This window comes from Myxine glutinosa, chromosome 1 (genome assembly GCF_964187855.1).
Source record: "Myxine glutinosa chromosome 1, kmMyxGlut1.1, whole genome shotgun sequence".
NCBI classification, from domain to species: Eukaryota; Metazoa; Chordata; class Myxini; order Myxiniformes; family Myxinidae; genus Myxine; species Myxine glutinosa.
Window position 1 is genome coordinate 338421117 of NC_136261.1, and position 19860 is coordinate 338440976.

Sequence of the window (19860 nt, forward strand, 5' to 3'; positions counted from 1 at the left end):
CCACTCAGCGCACATTGTACATTGAATGGAGTTCACTCCGACACCTTTCCTGCACACAGCACACTTCCACTTCCCAGTTCTTTCCACCTCACCACATGCTTTACCACTTGCATCACCTTCGTTTTTCCGATATTCACCTTCAGACCTTTTGTCTCCATACATTCCTTCCACTTGTTCATCTTCTCCTTCAGTCCATCCATACTTTCTGTAATCAACACCAGATCATCTGCATACAACTCCCACGGTAAACCCTCCTTTACATTCCGAGCCAGCACCTCCATCACAGCTACAAATAGTAGTGGACTTAGTACCGACCCTTGATGAACTCCCACCTTCACCTCAAACTCACAACTGTTCCCATCCTTCGTCCTTACAGCTGTGCACGCACTCTCGTACATTGCCATCACGACTCTGATCAACCATTCCTCCACTCCTAACTACCTCAATGCCCATGTCACTACTTCGCGTGGAACCCTATCGAATGCTTTCTCCAGATCAGCAAACCCAAGAAACAACTTCTTCCTCTTCTCCATGTACTTCTCCTGCAACTGCCTCACAATAAAAAGCACGTCTGTCGATCCTCTTCCTGGCATAAATCCAAACTGCATTTCGTCGATCTTCACTTTCTTCCTTATCGTCCTCTCCAACACCCTTTCCAATACCTTCATTCCATGCTCCAATAACTTTATTGCTCGATACGAGCCACAGTCCAGAGGGTCACCTTTCCCCTTATATAGAGGTACGAGGGTACTCAGTTCCCAATCCACTGGAATGCGGCCTTCTTTCACCACCAGATTACAGATCTCTGTCATTCTCTTCACACCCCAACTTCCTGCTGCCTTCAACATATCTCCCACAACTCACAACACAACATCCACACAACATAAGTGCTAACATATATAACATATAATAAACAGGCTAATACATATAATAAACACATAGAAGACTTTGAATTTTAAAAAATCTCGTATCTGGATTCGGATTCGGATCTTCACCAAAATCTCATCAATTCGTCCTTCTCAGACACTCAACCTGTAAACAAAATTTCGTATGAATCCATCTATAACTTTTTGAGATATCTTCATCACAGACAGACAAACACAAGGGTGAAAGCCAAAACTCTGACCAATGATGACCCAGCAACTAAACACATCCTGCAGAATACAATGGATCTTCCTTCCTTCATGAAAATATAGCAGCTCATGCAAAACAATATCCGTGTTAGGGTTAGCACAGTGAACAGACACGGAGCAAAAGTAGGGGCTTATGCCCCTACTTATGCTCCGTGTCTGTTCACTGTCTCCCCATCCCATTTCTCCGTCCTCCCTTGCATGCCATTTCATTCTGCCAACATCACCCTACGCCATTCAGCTCTCCCATGAGCCTCGATCTCTGTAAATAAAAAGGTAGTCATTTTGCACCAGCTGTTGATGGCAACATTGCCACACTACGTTAGGAACACTATGACATGAAGGCCGAACTTATATGAGCATCTAGGAGCTGAAAGGATGGCTCAGAGGTAGTGCACTCACCTTTGAGCTGTCTCGTCTGTGTTTAATTACCATCATGACCACAGTACATAAGTCACCCTGGTACTTCACGGGTAGTACAATGGGACACCGAGTGTAATATCCCATGGAGTTGCATTAAATTGGGTGTCACATATGCCATCACTCACGGGTGACGACATTCAAGGAGTATACCATTATATGCCATCTCCCTGGCCGAGATCCAAATTCCTTCACTAATGTGGAATAGCATCGAATCAGCGGCGCAGCTGTACCTCGCTGATGACACAACCTGTGGGCCAAATTCGTAATTGAATTCCAGTCCAATATACATTTGAAAAACAATATATGAGCATCACGATAAGAAGGAGGACTTGTCAACTAAGTGAAGTCTTGTCGAGGAAATCGCTCCAGGTCATGACATGACGAACATGCTGATAAATTATATTCGCTTGAGTCTTGACAGACACACACAAATCTTGAGTTATTTATTTATTAAAGGCTTGGCCTCGATGAAGACTATATAGTCTGTGACTGGAGCCTTTAATATATTAAAATATATATATATATATATATATGTATATATATACATATAAATATATATTAAAAAACAAGTACAAAAAGTTTTAATTAAAACAAAAGCCGCGTCGATGTTACACAATGCCTAGATGCAGCTGTGCCTATAACGTCGATGTTATAGGCACAGGACATTCCGATTGATTCGATTACTTGATGTTATTTTTGTGCAAAGTGAAAATATATCTCGGCAATTTCCCGTGTGTGGCGACGAATTTTTAATATATCTCGGCATTTTCCCGTCTGTTATTTCAGGCGGTGTATGACTGACCATGCCGCGATTTAAAAACATATATATCTCGGCAATTTCCCATATGTGGCGACACGTGAACGAAGCTATGCTCCTCTCTCCACATTATTGTGACGACGTATAAATTAAATATTTCATCGTGACGATTGTCATCAAATGGACGAATTTTTAATATATCTCGGCATTTTCCCGTCTGTTATTTCGGGCGGTGTATGACTGACCATGCCGCGATTTAAACATTATATATATCTCGGCATTTTCCCGTCTGTTATTTCGGGCGGTGTATGACTGACCATGCCGCGATTTAAATTTTTTTATCTCAATGGACTTGAAGTTACAGGCCTTTGAGAATTCATTTCGTTCTATAAAGGGCAACTTTCATCGGATTTTCTTCCCGTTTTTTTTCAACCGAGTCTAAAACTATGTTAGCGACTGTGAAAAATGAAATGATATATCGAATTTGATTTGAAATAAAACTGTGTGAGAGAGGAAGACACCACGGGCCTACAAAACAGGCCTCAAAGCTATGCGAGTTAATAAAATGGTGGATATTTGTTTATATGAAGCCTCTCCCACAATGGGTGGAGCTATGGTTCCCAGAATGGGTGGAGCTTTGAGGTTTTGTCTTCTCTGCAAGAACAACAAGAACAAGAAGAAGAAGAACAAGAACAAGAACAACAGCAGAGGGCACTCTATGACCAGCGTCTTGCGACGCGGCTAAAAAAAGAAGTATATATATACTGTATATAAAATAAAATAAATAAATAAATAAAAAGAATGCCCTGCTTAAAGAACTACCCCAGGGTATATTTTCTATCACATCTGCAGTCTATCATGGAATAAAGCAATGCCTTATAGATCCAAAAAGTAAAGAAGTAAAAAAATAAAATAATTCAAACTCGATGACATACGAGTCAACATCATCTAGTTGGCCCATCATTGCGCCCATGTTATCGGACCAGTAACGTCAATGAAATCAGCATCTTTTCCTTCAACACCCGAGGAAATAAAAATAAAGGGTCTACAACTTGAAAAAAACCCAAAGAAAAATAAAGCAGGAACATGGATTGTCAATGGGCATGCCATGTTCCCCCATGCAATGTTCATCCACAGCACCGGTGTTTGTAAGCACATGTTCGTAAAACAATTTCCATGTTCTAAAGGTCAATGACATCATGGGCTTCATATCCATTTAAAAACATTGTTCTCCTGCACAGAAAAGCAGAAAAAAATGCAGCGTATCAATAGCTTACACAAGTGTGACTTTACAAAAAAAACCCCAATTCAGATTGTATTAGTCAACTACAAGTGCATAACCCGGAGTGTCCCTTTGAAATAATCTCTCAAAAACAATGCAAGGAAGCACAAGTGTGGATTCAAGGAGATAAAAAGAAACAAACTTTTATCTGATCTCATCTACATTAAATGAGGGCAAAGCGTTCGTGGAACCCTCATGGGGCTAGCGGGGCGCTTATCAGCTTGGAAAAATTGCAATGAGATATGGGAGTATTCTTCTTCATTCGTATGCTGCAGCAGGAGTAAGTACTCATCAGGAATGGTCAATCTTCCAAGCAGTCTTCAACCTGAGCTCATTCTACCATGAAGACAATGATCAATCCTGAACTGCCTTTGAACTGGGAAGGGATCAGTGTGTTGCCAGAAGTTTCAGGTTGGGTTTCAGAAACAACCCGTCATGAAGCAGCAGGGCAATCCAGACAATGATGCGCATTAATGAGGACTGTACTCTGACCCAGAGGTTTCTGTAGGGTGGTGTCTGTAGGGCTTTACCAATAGCTCCCAATATACCTCTCCCACCTCCCCCCAAGCCCTCTCCCTCCAACAGTTCTCTCGATGTCCCTGCTCTCAAATGTTGAGTTTGTGTCCTTCGCCTTCTCTCCCCATCTTGTCTACCGCTCCCCTTATTTTGTGTTTCATGTGTCGGTTTGTGTCGGTTTGACTTTTTGTGTGATTAATGTTCGCTCTTTCACGAGCCTCGATCTTGTATACAAAAAAGAAAAAAAAGAAAAAAAGAAGCTTCCTGCCAGTGGTAAAGCTGTGAACAGGTTGGACAATATGCCCAGACAAACTGAACCAAAATGGAATTGGCTTGTTCTTGTCACCTATCCAAATTATCCACCTAGTTTCGTCATAACACATTCACAACTTTTTGAGAGATAGTGCCATATACTGTATATCGTTTTTAGCCACATCTCTCAAAATGGTGAAGAATTCTCTCAAATGAAAGAAGAATTTGAACTGGGAAGGGATCAGTGTGTTGCCAGAAGTTGAGATCTCGCGAGATCTTGGAGACGGCGGCAGGGATTTTCGAAGCTCCACACGGTCTCCACGTTTTTCGAAGTTAAGTCTGTTCACAATTGTATTTTGTCGAAACTGTATTTATCTTTCGGTGTGTGAAGTTATTGTGTGCAACTTTGGTTGTTTCTCGGTGTTTATCTTTCATAAATTGATCGTCTGTTTGCCGTGTCGCGAGCAAGGCCTTGTACAGTGTGCACTGTACAACCTTGAGGCTTTGTTTTTCTCTCAGTGGTCCGTCGTTTGTGATCCAATAACTTTCGTTCTCTGTATTCCCAGTCTTTTCACCCATAGCCTACTTCCTTGTGTAAATCTCAACTCAAAAAAAAAAAAAAAAAAACATTTCCTTCTCTGTTCTCATTCGTTTATTCATTCTTATTCGTTCGTTCGTTCTTCGACCACGTGTTTCTCCCCCATTTCCCCAGATAGTTTTCACTCATTAACCTTCAATGTTTACACTTTCCCCTCAAGTTATGTATTCCGTCATATTTTATAACACCTTTTTCTTCTTCTTCTTTAAAAGGCTGCTTTCGACTTGCTCACCAAATCAATTCATCCCAAAAAAAATATCCATCTCCTATAGTGCCTTTGTTCTACATTCCCTAAACTCTCCTGCACTCCATCCTCCATCCAGCGTCCTTAAACGTATTTTTAACTCGAAGGTCACAAGAAACTCATTTTGCAATAAATGTTCGTTTCCCATAAATCGTACACTTTCAAAAATCCAATCTCACCCCTCCCCTCCAAATCTTCCCCATAACCCCTCCCCTCCAAATCTTCCCCATCACCCCTCCCCTCCAAATCTTCCCCATCACCCATCCCTTTCAAATCTCCCCCCTTGCCCCCTCCCTCCTAAACTACCCCCTCACCCCTCCCCGCCAAGACGCCCCCTCGCCCCTCCCCTCCTAGAATCCTGCCTCACCCCTCCCCTCCAAATCTCCCCCATATCCCATCCCTTTCAAATCCCTCCCCTTGTCCCTTCCCTCCCAAACTCCCCCCTCACCCCTCCCCTTCAAATCTCCCCACCCTCATTGCTTCTCAATTTCCCCCCGCTCACTCCCCCTCCTCAAAGCGTCCTCCCCGCTTCTTCCCCCTTCAAACTCTCACCTCCATCTCCCCCAACCTTCTGCCTCGCTCTTCCCCCTCCTCAAATAACACCTCATTGTGGCTCACCCAATCACCATCAAACCTTTTGTCCGCCCCATCCTTCCCTTTCTCCGAGCTATTCTGAAATCTCTGACACACCTTCAACAGCTCTCCCTACCTCTTCCACCTCTTCCACATCTTACCCTACCCCTCCTCCCCCCTGTTCTGTATCTGATGCTCCCCCTTCCTCTTCATTAACGGTATGGACCTCAAACATCCGGGGCCTTCGTTCAAACTTAACCGATCTCTCCATACAGGTTGCTTCTGTCAAACCAGACGTGATCTGCTTAACAGAAACTTTCCTCCTTTATGATGTCTCTGATTCCATAGTATCTCTCCCGGGCTACTCCCTCCTCCGGTATGATAGACCTGAGCCTCGTCCTGGAGGCGGGGTTGCTATCTTTATCAAAAACTCTCTTCCTCACTCGCCCTGCACTGCACTCTCTCCACCTCACCCCCAGGAATACCTCTGGCTACGGCTTCCCCTTCGCTCCCACCTCTTGTTCATATGTGTGTTGTACCGTCCACCAAACAGTGATGACTCCATCTACATCTCGCTGTCTGATGATATGGACCAACTTCTATCTACTCATCCCAACTCTCTCTTCCTCATATGTGGTGATTTCAACTGTCATCATGCCAGTTGGCTGGGTGTGGGTACCTCTCTCACCAGCCATGGCTCCTCAGCAAAGGACTTCTGCGACTCACTGGGACTGACACAATCTGTCAATTTCCCGACCCGGATCTCAGTCAACGGAACATCTTCTCTTCTGGACTTGGTTATGACTAACTTCCCTGAAAATGTCTGCTGCTCTTCTTCTGCTCCGATCGGAACATCTGATCATGTCCTTGTTAAAGTGGACATCTCTCTGACCATCCTCAGGGAGCCTGCTCAGCGTCGACGAGTCTGGCATTTCACTCAGGCCAACTGGCACGGTCTTCAAGCAGCCATCAATCATCTGGACTGGTCTCCCATCTCTACCACCTCTGACACCAACTCATCCTGGGAATTCTTCCAAAGTAAATTGCTCTCTCTCATGCACAGATTTATCCCATCTCGTCTTCAGTTGTCATACCCTTCCTCCCGTCCATGGTACACGGAATCTTGTGGTGAGGCTGTTGCCCAGAAACAACTTGCCTTCGTCTCCTGGAAAGCAAATCCAACGGAAGGAAATCTCATTTCCTTTCACAAAGCCCGAAACAAGTGTGTGTCCACCCTCAGGAGAGCCAGGAAACAATATATCTCCGTTCTCAAGACCGAACTCTCTTATCTGTCTCCCTCTTCCAAATCCTGATGGCGTCTGGTCAAATCCGTTTCTGGTGTTTGTTCCCCCTCCATCCCCTCCCTTACCTCAAACGGCTACACAGCTGACTCCGCACGTGAAAAAGCTGAATGCCTCAACTCTGTGTTTGCCTCTAAATCTTGTGTCCCAAACCCATCCCTCTCTGTACCCACCATACCCAGTCGTACCCTGCTGCTCCTGGACTCCGTGTCCTTTCCTCCTGACAAGGTGGAAAAGTTTCTGTCAACCCTCGACTCTGATTCTGCAACTGGACCCGACGGCATCAGCCCACGGGTCCTAAAATCCTGCTCTGCTGCTCTATCTCACCCTCTCTCTGTTCTCTTCACCCTCTCTTTTGCTCAAGGTCAACTGCCATCTGCTTGGAAATCAGCCAACATCACCGCTTTGCACAAAAAAGGTGCAAAAACAGATCCTAGCAACTACAGACCAATCAGCCTTCTCCCAATTATCAGCAAAGTCATGGAATCCATCATTGCTTCTGATATGAAATCTTTCCTCTTCTCCAATGGCTTGATCTCTGATCATCAATTTGGTTTCAGACCAGGTCACTCTACTCTGGACATGCTGCTTCTGCTGTCTCAACAATGGATGGAGGTCCTCAATGCCAAACAGGAAATTAGAGCTGTCTCCCTCGACATATCACGTGCCTTCGACACGGTCTGGCACCCCGCTCTGCTCACCAAACTCTCCTCTTTTGGTATCCATGGAAATCTCCACGCATGGCTGGCGGACTTCCTCTCTAGTCGTCGTCAACGTGTGGCCCTGAATGGGTTTCTCTCATCTCCTCTTCCTGTTCAGGCTGGAGTTCCCCAAGGCAGTGTTCTGGGCCCCGTGCTTTTTCTGGTCTTCATCAATGATCTCTCTGACTCTCTCGAAAATCCTCTCTATCTCTTTGCTGATGACTCCACTCTCTGCCGCTCCATTCCTCTTCCCTCAGATCGGCAGTCTGCTGCCTCCTCACTCTCTGAAGACCTGGACAAAATCACAGACTGGTCAAACAAGTGGAACATGTCTTTCAATCCTGACAAATCTCACACTCTTACTATGTCTCTCCGAAAAGATCGACTGGACAACCCTCCCATCTACTTTCTCAACAATCCTCTCCAAGAAGTTCTGTCGCTCAAGATTTTGGGTCTCACTATCTGCCATGATCTTTCTTGGGAAAACCACATTTCCAAGCTGGCCTCCAAAGCCAGTCGCCGACTGGGCATCCTCCGTCGTGCGAAGTCCTTCCTCGGCACACCTGAGCTCCTCACCACATACAAGGCTTTCATCCGCAGCTCAATGGAATACTGTTCTCCCCTATGGGCCGGTGCTCCTGCCTCACACCTAGCTCGGCTTCACGCTGTTGAAACCAAAGCTTTCAGAATTATTGGAATCTCCCGCGATGAAGCTATCTCTGAGGGCCTTTCACTCACTCACCGCAGGCAGGTAGGTGGTCTTTCTGTCTTCTACCGACTCCTCTCCGGCCTTGCACCCCCAGCTCTCTCTGTGCTCTGTCCCCCAAATATTCCTACAGGTCGCACAAGATCTGCCAGCAACCCTCTGATGGTTAAACTGCCGAAATCTCGGCTCTCCGCTCACCTTCACTCTTTCATTCCTCTTTTCTCCCGCCTCTGGAACAAACTCCCTCACTCCCTTCAATCCCACTCCTCCCTCCAGGTCTTTAAAACAGCTGTTCACCACCATCTCTTATCTTCCCCCATCCAAAACCTTGATCTTTTCTACCCCCGCTAATTCACCCCAGATCCACCTTGTTTGAAATTCCAACTTCTTTCCTGGAAGTCCTGGCAGTGTCCATATGTTTTATACCTCTCCCACTGCCCCCTTCCCACGCCCCCCCCCCTAAAGCCCTCGCCCTCTCTCAGATCTCTCGATGTCTCCATGTCTCTCGGTCCCTGCTCTCAAATGTTGTGTTTGTGTCCTTCCCCCTCTCTCCCCATCTTGTCTACCGCTCCCTATGTTATATGTTTTATGTGTCGGTTTGTCTTTCTGTGTGATTAATGTTCGCTCTTTCACGAGCCTCGATATTGTATACAAAAAAAAAACAAAAAAAAAAAAAAAATCTCTCAAAAAACTCTGGAAATAATTTTTTTTATCGTATCCGGATCTTCACCAAAATTTAATCAATTCTTCCTCGTCACACACCAAATGTCATTCAAATCCATCTACAACTTTTTTGAGATATCCTATTCACAGATATCCCGATTTACGTATCACTGTGCAGCATCTGCCGACAGCTGTGTCCACTTTGGACATCAAGGGCAGCCATCATCATACAGACGACCTGGCCAGTCTGCTGCGCCTATGTGCATCAGACTTCACGTTGCATTTACTGCACCTGCAGCCAACGATGCTCATAGGAATAGAGAGTGGGAGAGGGATAGCACACACCTCTATCACTTTAATGGCTTTTCTGTGCAGGTTTTTCCCTTCATTGGCAGCTGCTCAACTACTACAATGCGTCGTGAGCACATCAATGAAGGGACGACATTCGTCGAAAGTGGCGACTCCCACCATCATCACCATCATTCACAGACAATCAAACAGGGGTGGAAACTTAACCGCAGTCCACCTTCAGTGGCAGAGGTAATAAGTGAATTGGTCGGGTACTGCGTTATCCAATAAAGGAAATCCCATAAACTGGGGGAGAGGAGCAACAGGGACAAATTCCTTGGGGAAAATTCAGAAGTATAATTAAAATGAAGTCTTCTTGTAAAATTCTAACTTCAGCCTACTCTTGGGAAGTGTATTTCCATCAAAAAAGACCATTTTCAAATTTTATTTATATACATTATTCTGGCCTGATGTTCTTGGTATTTGCAAATACATGAATACAAAAGTTTGATGCAAATATATGGATCATAAGGAGATTTTTGAAGTTGGTCGGGCCTTTAGCAAGTCTGAGCAGAGTGTTCTGTCTCGTACCTTTGACAGCAGGGTGGACAGTTTTGAATCAGCAGCAGCAGGCTGCTCACCTTGTGATGCGTCCTCTGAACCATCACCGGCTTTCCGCTGGGCATGTGCTGCTTGTTGTCTCAGCATGAGCAACTAGATGTGGAGAAAGAAGGTAGAAACAAGCATAAACACAAAAAACAGCAAACGTTAATGGAATCCACATCATAGACTAAATGCGCCACATGCTTCCAAGCGCAAAACTTGGAAAATATATATTATCTAGCAAAAAACAGCCAATCCCATAAAATAAATCCACAATACATTCATTTTTATTCTGAGTAACATAAAACTTCAGGAATATGTGCTACATTTTGTGTGACATACAGTAGGTGTACCAAAAAACCGTAACTTGCAAGACTTTAGTTTGGCACTCGGTCGATCACATGCTCCATATGTCCACCTCTGCACTGCATACTGATTGGAACACGACGGGCGAAGTTGTCGATTACATGCTGACGTTTGGCAAGTTTCACAGCACCACTTGGTTGTCTGCGACATAAGGGTGAAAGGTGCGAGGAGAGCTCGGCGGGTGAAGTACCAACCGAGAATGAAGGTGTGGAGGTTGAAAGAGGTGACAGTAAGGGAGGCATTAAAAGAGAGGCTGAGTAGGGTAGAGGATGATGTGGTTGAGCTTGAAAGTGGTTGGATGTCAATGAAAGCTAGTCTGTTGGGAGCCGTTGGTGAGGTATGTGGATGGACAAAAGGACCACCGAGGCACTCGGAAACATGGTGGTGGGATGTTGAGGTTGGAAAGAGGATTGACGAGAAAAGGAAGAAGTTCAAAGAGTGGCAGAAGGCGAAGGGTACGGGAGCAGAAACAGCAGAGCATGAAAGTTATAAGGCAGCCAGGAAGGCTGCAAAGAAAGAGGTAGCAAAGGCGCAGGAGGCATGTAGGAAAATGTTCGGAGAACGCTTGGATTCGGAAGAGGGTCAGAAAGCAGTATTCAGGATTGCAAAGCACATAGCGAAAGAGAGGTGTGATGTGATGGGGGTGAGTTGCTTGAAGGATGAAGTGGGACAAATCGTTGTCGACCCAGATGGAATTAAAGGAAGATGGAAAAGATATATGGAAATGCTGTTGAATACAGAGAATGAATGGGATGGCAACATAGAGAGTAACCCAGTTTTAGGACCGGCAGAGAAGATAACTGAGAAGGAAGTTGAGGAAGCGATAAAAGCAATGAAGAGTGGAAAAGCGGGAGGGCCGACGGGAGTTGTGGGAGATATGTTGAAGGCAGCAGGAAGTTGGGGTGTGAAGAGAATGACAGAGATCTGTAATCTGGTGGTGAAAGAAGGCCGCATTCCAGTGGATTGGGAACTGAGTACCCTCGTCCCTCTATACAAGGGGAAAGGTGACCCTCTGGAGTGTGGCTCGTACCGAGCGATAAAGTTATTGGAGCATGGAATGAAGGTATTGGAAAGGGTGTTGGAGAGGAGGATAAGGAAGAAAGTGAAGATCGACGAAATGCAGTTTGGATTTATGCCAGGAAGAGGAACGACAGATGCGCTTTTCATTGTGAGGCAGTTGCAGGAGAAGTACATGGATAAGAGGAAGAAGTTGTTTTTTGGGTTTGTTGATCTGGAGAAAGCATTCGATAGGGTTCCATGCAAAGTATTGACATGGGCATTGAGGAAGTTAGGAGTGGAGGAATGGTTGATCAGAGTAGTGATGGCAATGTACAAAAGAGCACGCACAGCTGTAAGGACGAAGGACGGGAACAGTGGTGAGTTTGAGGTGAAGGTGGGAGTGCATCAGGGGTCGGTACTAAGTCCACTACTATTTGTAGCTGTGATGGAGGTGCTGGCTCAGACCGTAAAGGAGGGTTTACCGTGGGAGTTGTTGTATGCAGATGATCTGGTGTTGATTGCGGAAAGTATGGATGGACTGAAGGAAAAGATGAACAAGTGGAAGGAATGTATGGAGACAAAAGGTCTGAAGGTGAATATCGGAAAGACAAAGGTGATGGCAAGTGGTAAAGCATGTGGTGAGGTGGAAAGAACTGGGAAGTGGCCGTGTGCTGTGTGCAGGAAGGGTGTCGGAGTGAACTCCATTCAATGTACAATGTGTGCTGAGTGGGTTCATCAAAAATGTAGTGGTCTGAGAGGGTCATTAACCAGTGTGGCAGCTACATTCAAATGTAAGGTGTGCACAGAGGGAGCTGCAGATGGAGGAAATGTTGAGTTGGATCTTGGAGACGGCGTGAAGCTGGAAGGTGTGAAAACATTTTGCTACCTCGGAGACATGCTGAATGGAGAAGGTGGATCAGACTCGGCAACGGTTGCTCGAGTGAGATGTGCATGGAAGAAGTTTCGGGAACTGAGTGGCGTGCTGATGAGGAGGAGAGTGTCGCTGAAGCTGAAGGGAAAGGTGTATGCTGCATGTGTGAGAAGTGTTATGATTTATGGGAGCGAGACATGGGTAATGAACGTAGAGCAGCAACGAAGGCTGGAAAGGGTGGAAATGCGAATGGTTCGATGGATGTGCGGAGTATCGTTGAGAGAGAGGAAGACAAATGATAAATTGCGAAAGATGATGGGAATATTGCCTGTGATTGATGCTGTGAAGAGGAACAGGTTGAGATGGTTTGGTCATGTATTGAGGAAGGATGAAAGTGACTGGTTGAGAAGAGTGATGGAAGTTAATGTAGAAGGAAGTAGAGGACGGGGAAGACCGAGAAAGACTTGGCTAAAGATGGTGGAAGAAGAAATGCGGGCAAGGGGGTTAACAAGGAGAGATGCAGAAAATAGGGCAAAATGGAGAAGATTGTCATGGGGACCGCAAGGCTAACCCCCGTTCTAGCAGGGAACATGGCCTTAAAATGCATGTTGTTTGGCAAGTGGGGTGGGCCGAGCTCTCTCTGTGATTGCTTGTTTCAACTCAAAGATGCCTCTTGTTCTATCCTTGTACACATTGTCTTTGAGATATACCCAAAGATAAAGAAAATCTAGTGGGCTCAGATCAGGAGAATGTGGAGACCACCTGATGCTGAAGCATTGGCCAATCACTCTCACACCGAAGTAGTTTGTCACCCACTAAGGGGATTCATTTGCGGAATGAGGGGCTGCACAGATCCTGTTAAAACCATTGTTATTCTCTTTGAAAGCTTCTGCTGCAACTAAGAGTGGCACAGAACTCATTCGTAGTGCTCAAAGTTAATGGTAATGGCATTACCGTCCTCATTTTTGAACCCAAATAGTCCAATGATGGCATGTTTGATGATTGTTCATCAGGCCATGCACTTGACTGAATGTAAGGGTCTCTGGCGAACCTCATTAGGTGGTACTGTGCCCCAGTAGACATTGTTCCTTGAGTAGATTTGGCCATTAAGCAAATAATGAGACTTGTCAGAGAACTAAATGTCATTATTGAGAAAACCAGGCTCGTCCTCAATTTTCTCCACAAACCACCGAGCCATTATAAGATGCTTGTTTTTGTCTGGGTCAGTGAGTTCATGTCTGACTTGTATTCTGTATGAATAAATTTTCATGTCATCACAGAGAATCCTCCTGAGACTTGACCCTGGCAGTCCAAGTTCTTGACTGTGGTGGTGAAATGATTTTATTTGGACTGTTTCCGACCAACTGTTGGGCCCTCTCAATGACCTAAGGAGATCTCACCAAAGGGCATCCAGGATAAGTTGGTCTGTCTTTTGATTTTGAGTTTAAGTTTTGCACAGTTCCTTGCTGTTCTCGAAATGTATTCAGCCATTTCAATATTCTCTCTTAGCATGGGGCATCTCTGCAGTTACATTGTTTTTCTTGAACTTTCTTTGAGTTTGGATGTAGGATTCTACAGAAAAACCGTTTTCTCGTTTGTCAAGAGTTTCATTTCCTCAACAGGACTTCAGCTATCATTATCTGAAATATGTATATATACAGACTTGGCATTTAATATGGAATATTTTTTTTGTGGGGGTGAACTTACTTTTCAAGATGTCTTAGAACCAAAAGTTCATTGGAATTATGTGGAAATTATTCTTCATTTTGTTAATGTGACCTTTAAAAGAAACAAAAACCACATTTGACATTTCGAAACAAATAAATTGATCCTTGAAAGTGATGTAAACTGATATCGAACTCAATTCACGGACAGTACTGTGTTAAACTTCTGTACGTTTTCCAGAAGTATATCTTTATTTTGCACATTAGCCAAATTTTTTATGAACAAAAACAAAAGTTAAATTACGACTGGGATTACGGACAGTAAAATTACAGTTCAGTACTTCGTGTAACCCCCACGAGCATTCAGGAGAGCACGTACACGTTGAGGCATGCTGTTCACGAGATTTGCCAAGGTTTTGACAGGAATCACTTGCCATGCAGTGACAATAGCCTGCTGCAATGCACGCACAGAGGTCGGCTGCTGGTCCAAGTGGTCGATTTGACGCGTTAATTCTGCCCACAGGTTCTCTATCGGATTCATATCCGGGGACATGGCAGGCCACTCCATATGCTCTACACCATGGTCAGCAAGAAAGTGTTGGATCATGCGAGCACGATGAGGCCATGCATTGTCATCTTGGAACACAAAGTTTCCTCGAAAGGCTGCACGAGCAAATGGAAGCAATGTTTCTTCCAGAATGGTCCTGTACTTGAACTGGTTCAGGATTCCATTCAGAACAACCAGGTCAGTTTTGCCCCCTGCATGAAAAGCAGCCCAATCGGTCACCCCACCACCTCCAGCTTGGACTCTTGGCACTATACAATCTTTGTTGTAGGCTTCATGCACTTGTCTGCGCACTCGGACGCGGCCATCTTGACGATAGACCAGAAATCTAGAATCGTCACTGAAGATCACGTGATTCCAGTGTCCTGGCTGCCATTGACGGTGCTCTCTGGCCTACTGCAATCGGCGCTGGCGGTGTTGTCTGGTCAGGCGTGGCTTTCTCAGGGGACGCCTGGCACAATAGCCTGCTTGAACCAGTCGTTGGTTGACTAGCCTTCTGGATACAGGCACATTTGTCAGTTGCTGCCACTCAGCCCTAAGCCGATTAGCTGACTTTGTACGGCCATTGCGGACTAACCGGTGCAGCTGGCGATCATCCCTCCTTGTGGTTCTGCGGGGACGTCCTGGCCTCGGTATTGGAGTAGGGACACCCCTCTGAGCATTTCGTTTCAGGATCTTTGACACCTGACCTTGAGTGATGCCATACTGCCGAGCAATAGCACGCTGTTTCATGCCGTAATTTCGTAAAGCCACCACTCCATGACAAACAGCATTGTCGAGTTGACGGACCATCTCCAGAGGAAGCGGCAATAACTTTTGGAGACGTGCAGCAGTTGTTTTCCACTAATACAGAACGCAACAACCCTTGTATACCCGACTGTGAACCAATCATCAAATGCACCTGTCCATACATTTTGCCACGCCACCTGTGATATAATCCTGTTGTTGACGTCTTGCTGCAACAGACAATCAGTGACATGGTTCTTTTAACAAATAAATCACCAAAGTGTAAAAGAAACTCACCAGATTGATATATTGAGTTAAGAAAGTAAACCCAAATCAAGAAAAAAATATATATTCCATATTAAATGCCAAGTCTGTATATATATATATATATATATATATATATATATATATATATATATATATATATATCTGAAATATAGAACATGTCTGTGTGTGTGTGTGTGTGTGTGTGTGTGTGTTTGTGCATATGTGTACACACACACACACACACACACACACACACACACACACACACACACACACACACACACACACACACACAGTTGTGGGGTATGCTTTAACATTGTATCTAATATATAAAGCTCATTCCAACCACTCACTGACTCACCAATTGACTGATATTAATATTTGGTACCCTTCGGGTGTCGTAGAAAGTCGAAATTTAGCGTCGATAGCCATCGAAGTCCATACACCAGGGGGGAAAAAAACCACAGGACCATCGGAAAGCACCATTAAAGGAAAATGTACTTTAAAAAATTGTAAACAGTGTCCATTAAAAAAATATATATATATACAGTATATTATATATTATTTAGTATGCGTGAACTTGTTCTTGTCACCATTCCATAAATATATATTACAATGAATATCTATTCACGTAGTCATGGTGGATCCCAATTTGAATGTGCCTCTAATTAGTGTGGCATACACCTAACAGATGGCATTAGTCGCAAAGACAAAAGCAATACAATACCCATAATGCAAAGCGAAAACAACATAGCAGAGGGTTGCTTGACGTTTTGACAATGCAAAGTAATTTTGAAGTGCTATTAGAAATTCGAAAATGCGTGTGAAGTGCAAAGACAGTGGAAACATTAACTTGCATCGGAACCTCCATCACGAATACCAATTACAAGAATGTGTGGTAAATTTGACACGTAAGGTACTGTGCAAAACGTGTGCAAGCAACGATCTGGGAGACCTTGCTCATCAACAGGCGAGGGGAAAAAGACCTGCTGTGGTGTTACAGTTATTCACGGCATCACACAAAAATCTGTAAAGTGATGTGCTCGTGAGACTGGATAGAGCAGGGCAAGTGTACACCAGATTCTCCAAAACGGCTAAGTGGAAATCTTATGTAAATACTGTTACGTTAATTTCTTTAAGACGATCCGGATCGCAGTTCTGAGTTTTGTGAAATGTTTCATGGGAAGGTGGATGAGGATGCATGCTTTGTGGACTTGATGGTTTGGTCAGATGAGGCAACATTCAAGTTCAGTAGTGCAGTGAACCAACATAGTTGTTTGTATTGGTTCTCTGGAATTCCAAACATTCATGAAGAGAAGGCAGCCGAAGCCTGGTGTTGGCTTAGCGGTTAGGGTGCCGGCTTGGGATCCTAGAATCCTGGGTTTGAATCCCGGTTGATCGCTGAATTAACACCAGGGGTGTTGATTCAACCTTCTTTCCGAGGTCCGCAACCTTCCGAGGTCCGCAAATTGAGTACCAGTTCACTGGTAATTCCTTGCATGTCGCAAGAGGCGGCTAACAGTGTTGGTAGCAGGAAGGGCATCCGGCTGTAATACATTGCTTCAAAAAAGGGAACCACGGTTCCCAAAAAAGGGGACCACGGCTCCAGAAAAAGGCCAACTCCCGCTCTGTGGGAAAAAATGGCCTCCAAAGGCGGTTCCATGTAGAGAAGGCAGCTAGCTATCCCAGCAGATACGTTGGTGAATGTTTGCCATTCCGTTTTTCACCGCTGTCACCAATGCCTAAAAGCTGATGGTGGTCAATTTGAACATCGACGATAGTTCTCCTTGAGCCACAAACTATTGCTTCTGAACACGCCAAATATCGACCTTTTCTGAGGTGTGTAATGGGTCGTTTTTCTTTCTTAAAATGTGTAAACATCTTTTTGAGACATCCTTTAAAATGTGTAAACATCTTTTTGAGACATCCTTTAAAATGTGTAAACATCTTTTTGAGACATCCTTAAAAATGTGTAAACATCTTTTTGAGTCATCCTTTAAAATGTGTAAACATCTTTTTGAGACATCCTTTAAAATGTGTAAACATCTTTTTGAGACATCCTTTAAAATGTGTAAACATCTTTTTGAGACATCCTTTAAAATGTGTAAACATCTTTTTGAGACATCCTTTAAAATGTGGAAACATCTTTTTGAGACATCTTTTAAAATGTCTAAACATCTTTTTGAGACATCTTTTAAAATGTGGAAACATATTTTTGAGACTTCTTTAAAATATGGAAACGTCTTTTTGAGACATCCTTTAAAATGTGGAAACATCTTTTTGAGACATCTTTTAAAATGTGGAAACATCTTTTTGAGTCATCCTTTAAAATGTGTAACATCTTTTTGAGACATCCTTTAAAATGTGGAAACATCTTTTTGAGACATCTTTTAAAATGTGGAAACATATTTTTGAGACTTCTTTAAAATGTGGAAACGTATTTTTGAGACATCCTTTAAAATGTGGAAACATCTTTTTGAGACATCTTTTAAAATGTGTAAACATCTTTTTGAGATCTTTTAAAATGTGGTAACATATTTTTGAGACATCCTTTAAAATGTGGAAACATATTTTTGAGATGTCCTTTAAAATGTGGAAACATCGTTTTGAGACATCCTTTAAAATGTGTGAACATCTTTTTGAGACATCCTTTAAAATGTGGAAACATCTTTTTGAGACATCCTTTAAAATGTGGAAACATCTTTTTGAGACATCCTTTAAAATGTGTAAACATCTTTTTGAGACATCGTTTAAAATGTGGAAACATATTTTTGAGACATGCTTTAAAATGTGGAAACATATTTTTGAGACTTCCTTTAAAATGTGGAAACTTATTTTTGAGACTTCCTCTAAAATGTGGAAACTTCTTTTTGAGACTTCCTTTAAAATGTGTAAACATCTTTTTGAGACATCTTTTAAAATGTGGAAACATATTTTTGAGACTTCCTTTAAAATGTGGAAACATTTTTTGAGACATCCTTTAAAATGTGGAAACATCTTTTTGAGACATCCTTTAAAATGCAGAAACATCTTTTTGAGACTTCCTTTAAAATGTGTGAACATCTTTTTGAGACATCCTTTAAAATGTGGAAACATCTTTTTGAGACATCCTTTGAAATGTGGAAACTTCTTTTTGAGACCTCCTTTAAAATGTGTGAACAACTTTTTGAGACATCCTTTAAAATGTGTAAACATCTTTGTGAGACATCGTTTAAAATGTGGAAACATCTTTTTGAGACATCCTTTAAAATGTGGAAACATCTTTTTGAGACATCCTTTAAAATGTGTAAACATCTTTTTGAGACATCCTTTAAAATGTGGAAACATCTTTTTGAGACATCTTTTAAAATGTGGAAACATATTTTTGAGACATTCTTTAAAATGTGGAAACGTCTTTTTGAGACATCCTTTAAAATGTGTAAACATCTTTTTGAGACATCTTTTAAAATGTGTAAACCTCTTTTTGGGATCTTTTAAAATGTGGAAACATCTTTTTGAGACCTTTTAAAATGTGGAGCATCTTTTTGAGACACTCTGCATATATTACAGGCATGTGCATTCACCTTTGAACTGTCTAGTCCTGGGCGGAATCTTGATCCAGCTATAAATTCTCAACCTAGTGTCTTGCAGGTGGGGTGTGTCTGCCGTATATTGGATGTTTGCTAAACCAGAAGACAATGGATGATAGTGGATGTGAAGGATCCCATTGTGTCTTTCACAAAGATTGGGTGTGCTATCACTGGCACCCTAGCCAAATTCCAAATCCTGCCACCTTCAGTCAAATGGCAGGCCTGACCAGCGGGTTCCGGACAGACTTACATCAAAAAGGCTCACAGGCAGACCCCACAAAAAGATGGGAATAATTGGAGCTGCCAAAGATGGAATTGTAGAAGATACCAAACCAAAGAACCCGTACAGGTTTCCCAAGGTTTACAACCCCAGGGGCGGCTTCAGGGGGAGGGGGGGGGGGGTTCACTGGATGCACATGAACCCCAAACCTCCCCCCTCTTCCCTCCGCCCTACCCTCCTTATGGACAGGGTTTTTTTATTTTATTTTGTATACATAATCGAGGCTCGTGAAAGAGCTGACATCTATCACACAAACAAATCAAACAGACAAAGAACCAAAGTATATAAAAACGGGAGCGGTAGACAAGATGGGGAGAGAAGGGGAAGCACATAAACAACATTTGTGAGGGACATCGGGAATGTGTGGGAGGGAGAGGGCTTGGGGGGAGGCGGCATGGGAAGGGGGGGGGGGGGGGGAGAAGTATAAACACAAGGACACCAAGGACTTCCAGGAAATAAGTTGGTATTTCAAAAAAGAGGATTTGGGGTGAAATTAGTGGGGGTAGAAAAGATCAA

General features: G+C 43.5%; 1 protein-coding gene across 2 annotated transcripts in view; it reads right to left on the reverse strand.

Annotated features, from left to right (window-relative positions):
* The window catches only part of LOC137412574 (liprin-alpha-1), a 394428-nt gene that overhangs the window by 147397 nt on the left and 227171 nt on the right, over window positions 1-19860 (reverse strand). For both annotated transcript variants that reach the window (XM_068097905.2, XM_068097904.2), the window contains exon 5: window positions 10026-10148. In XM_068097905.2, coding sequence (XP_067954006.1) covers window positions 10026-10148 — 123 coding nt within the window. The remainder of the gene's footprint in view (window positions 1-10025; window positions 10149-19860) is intronic.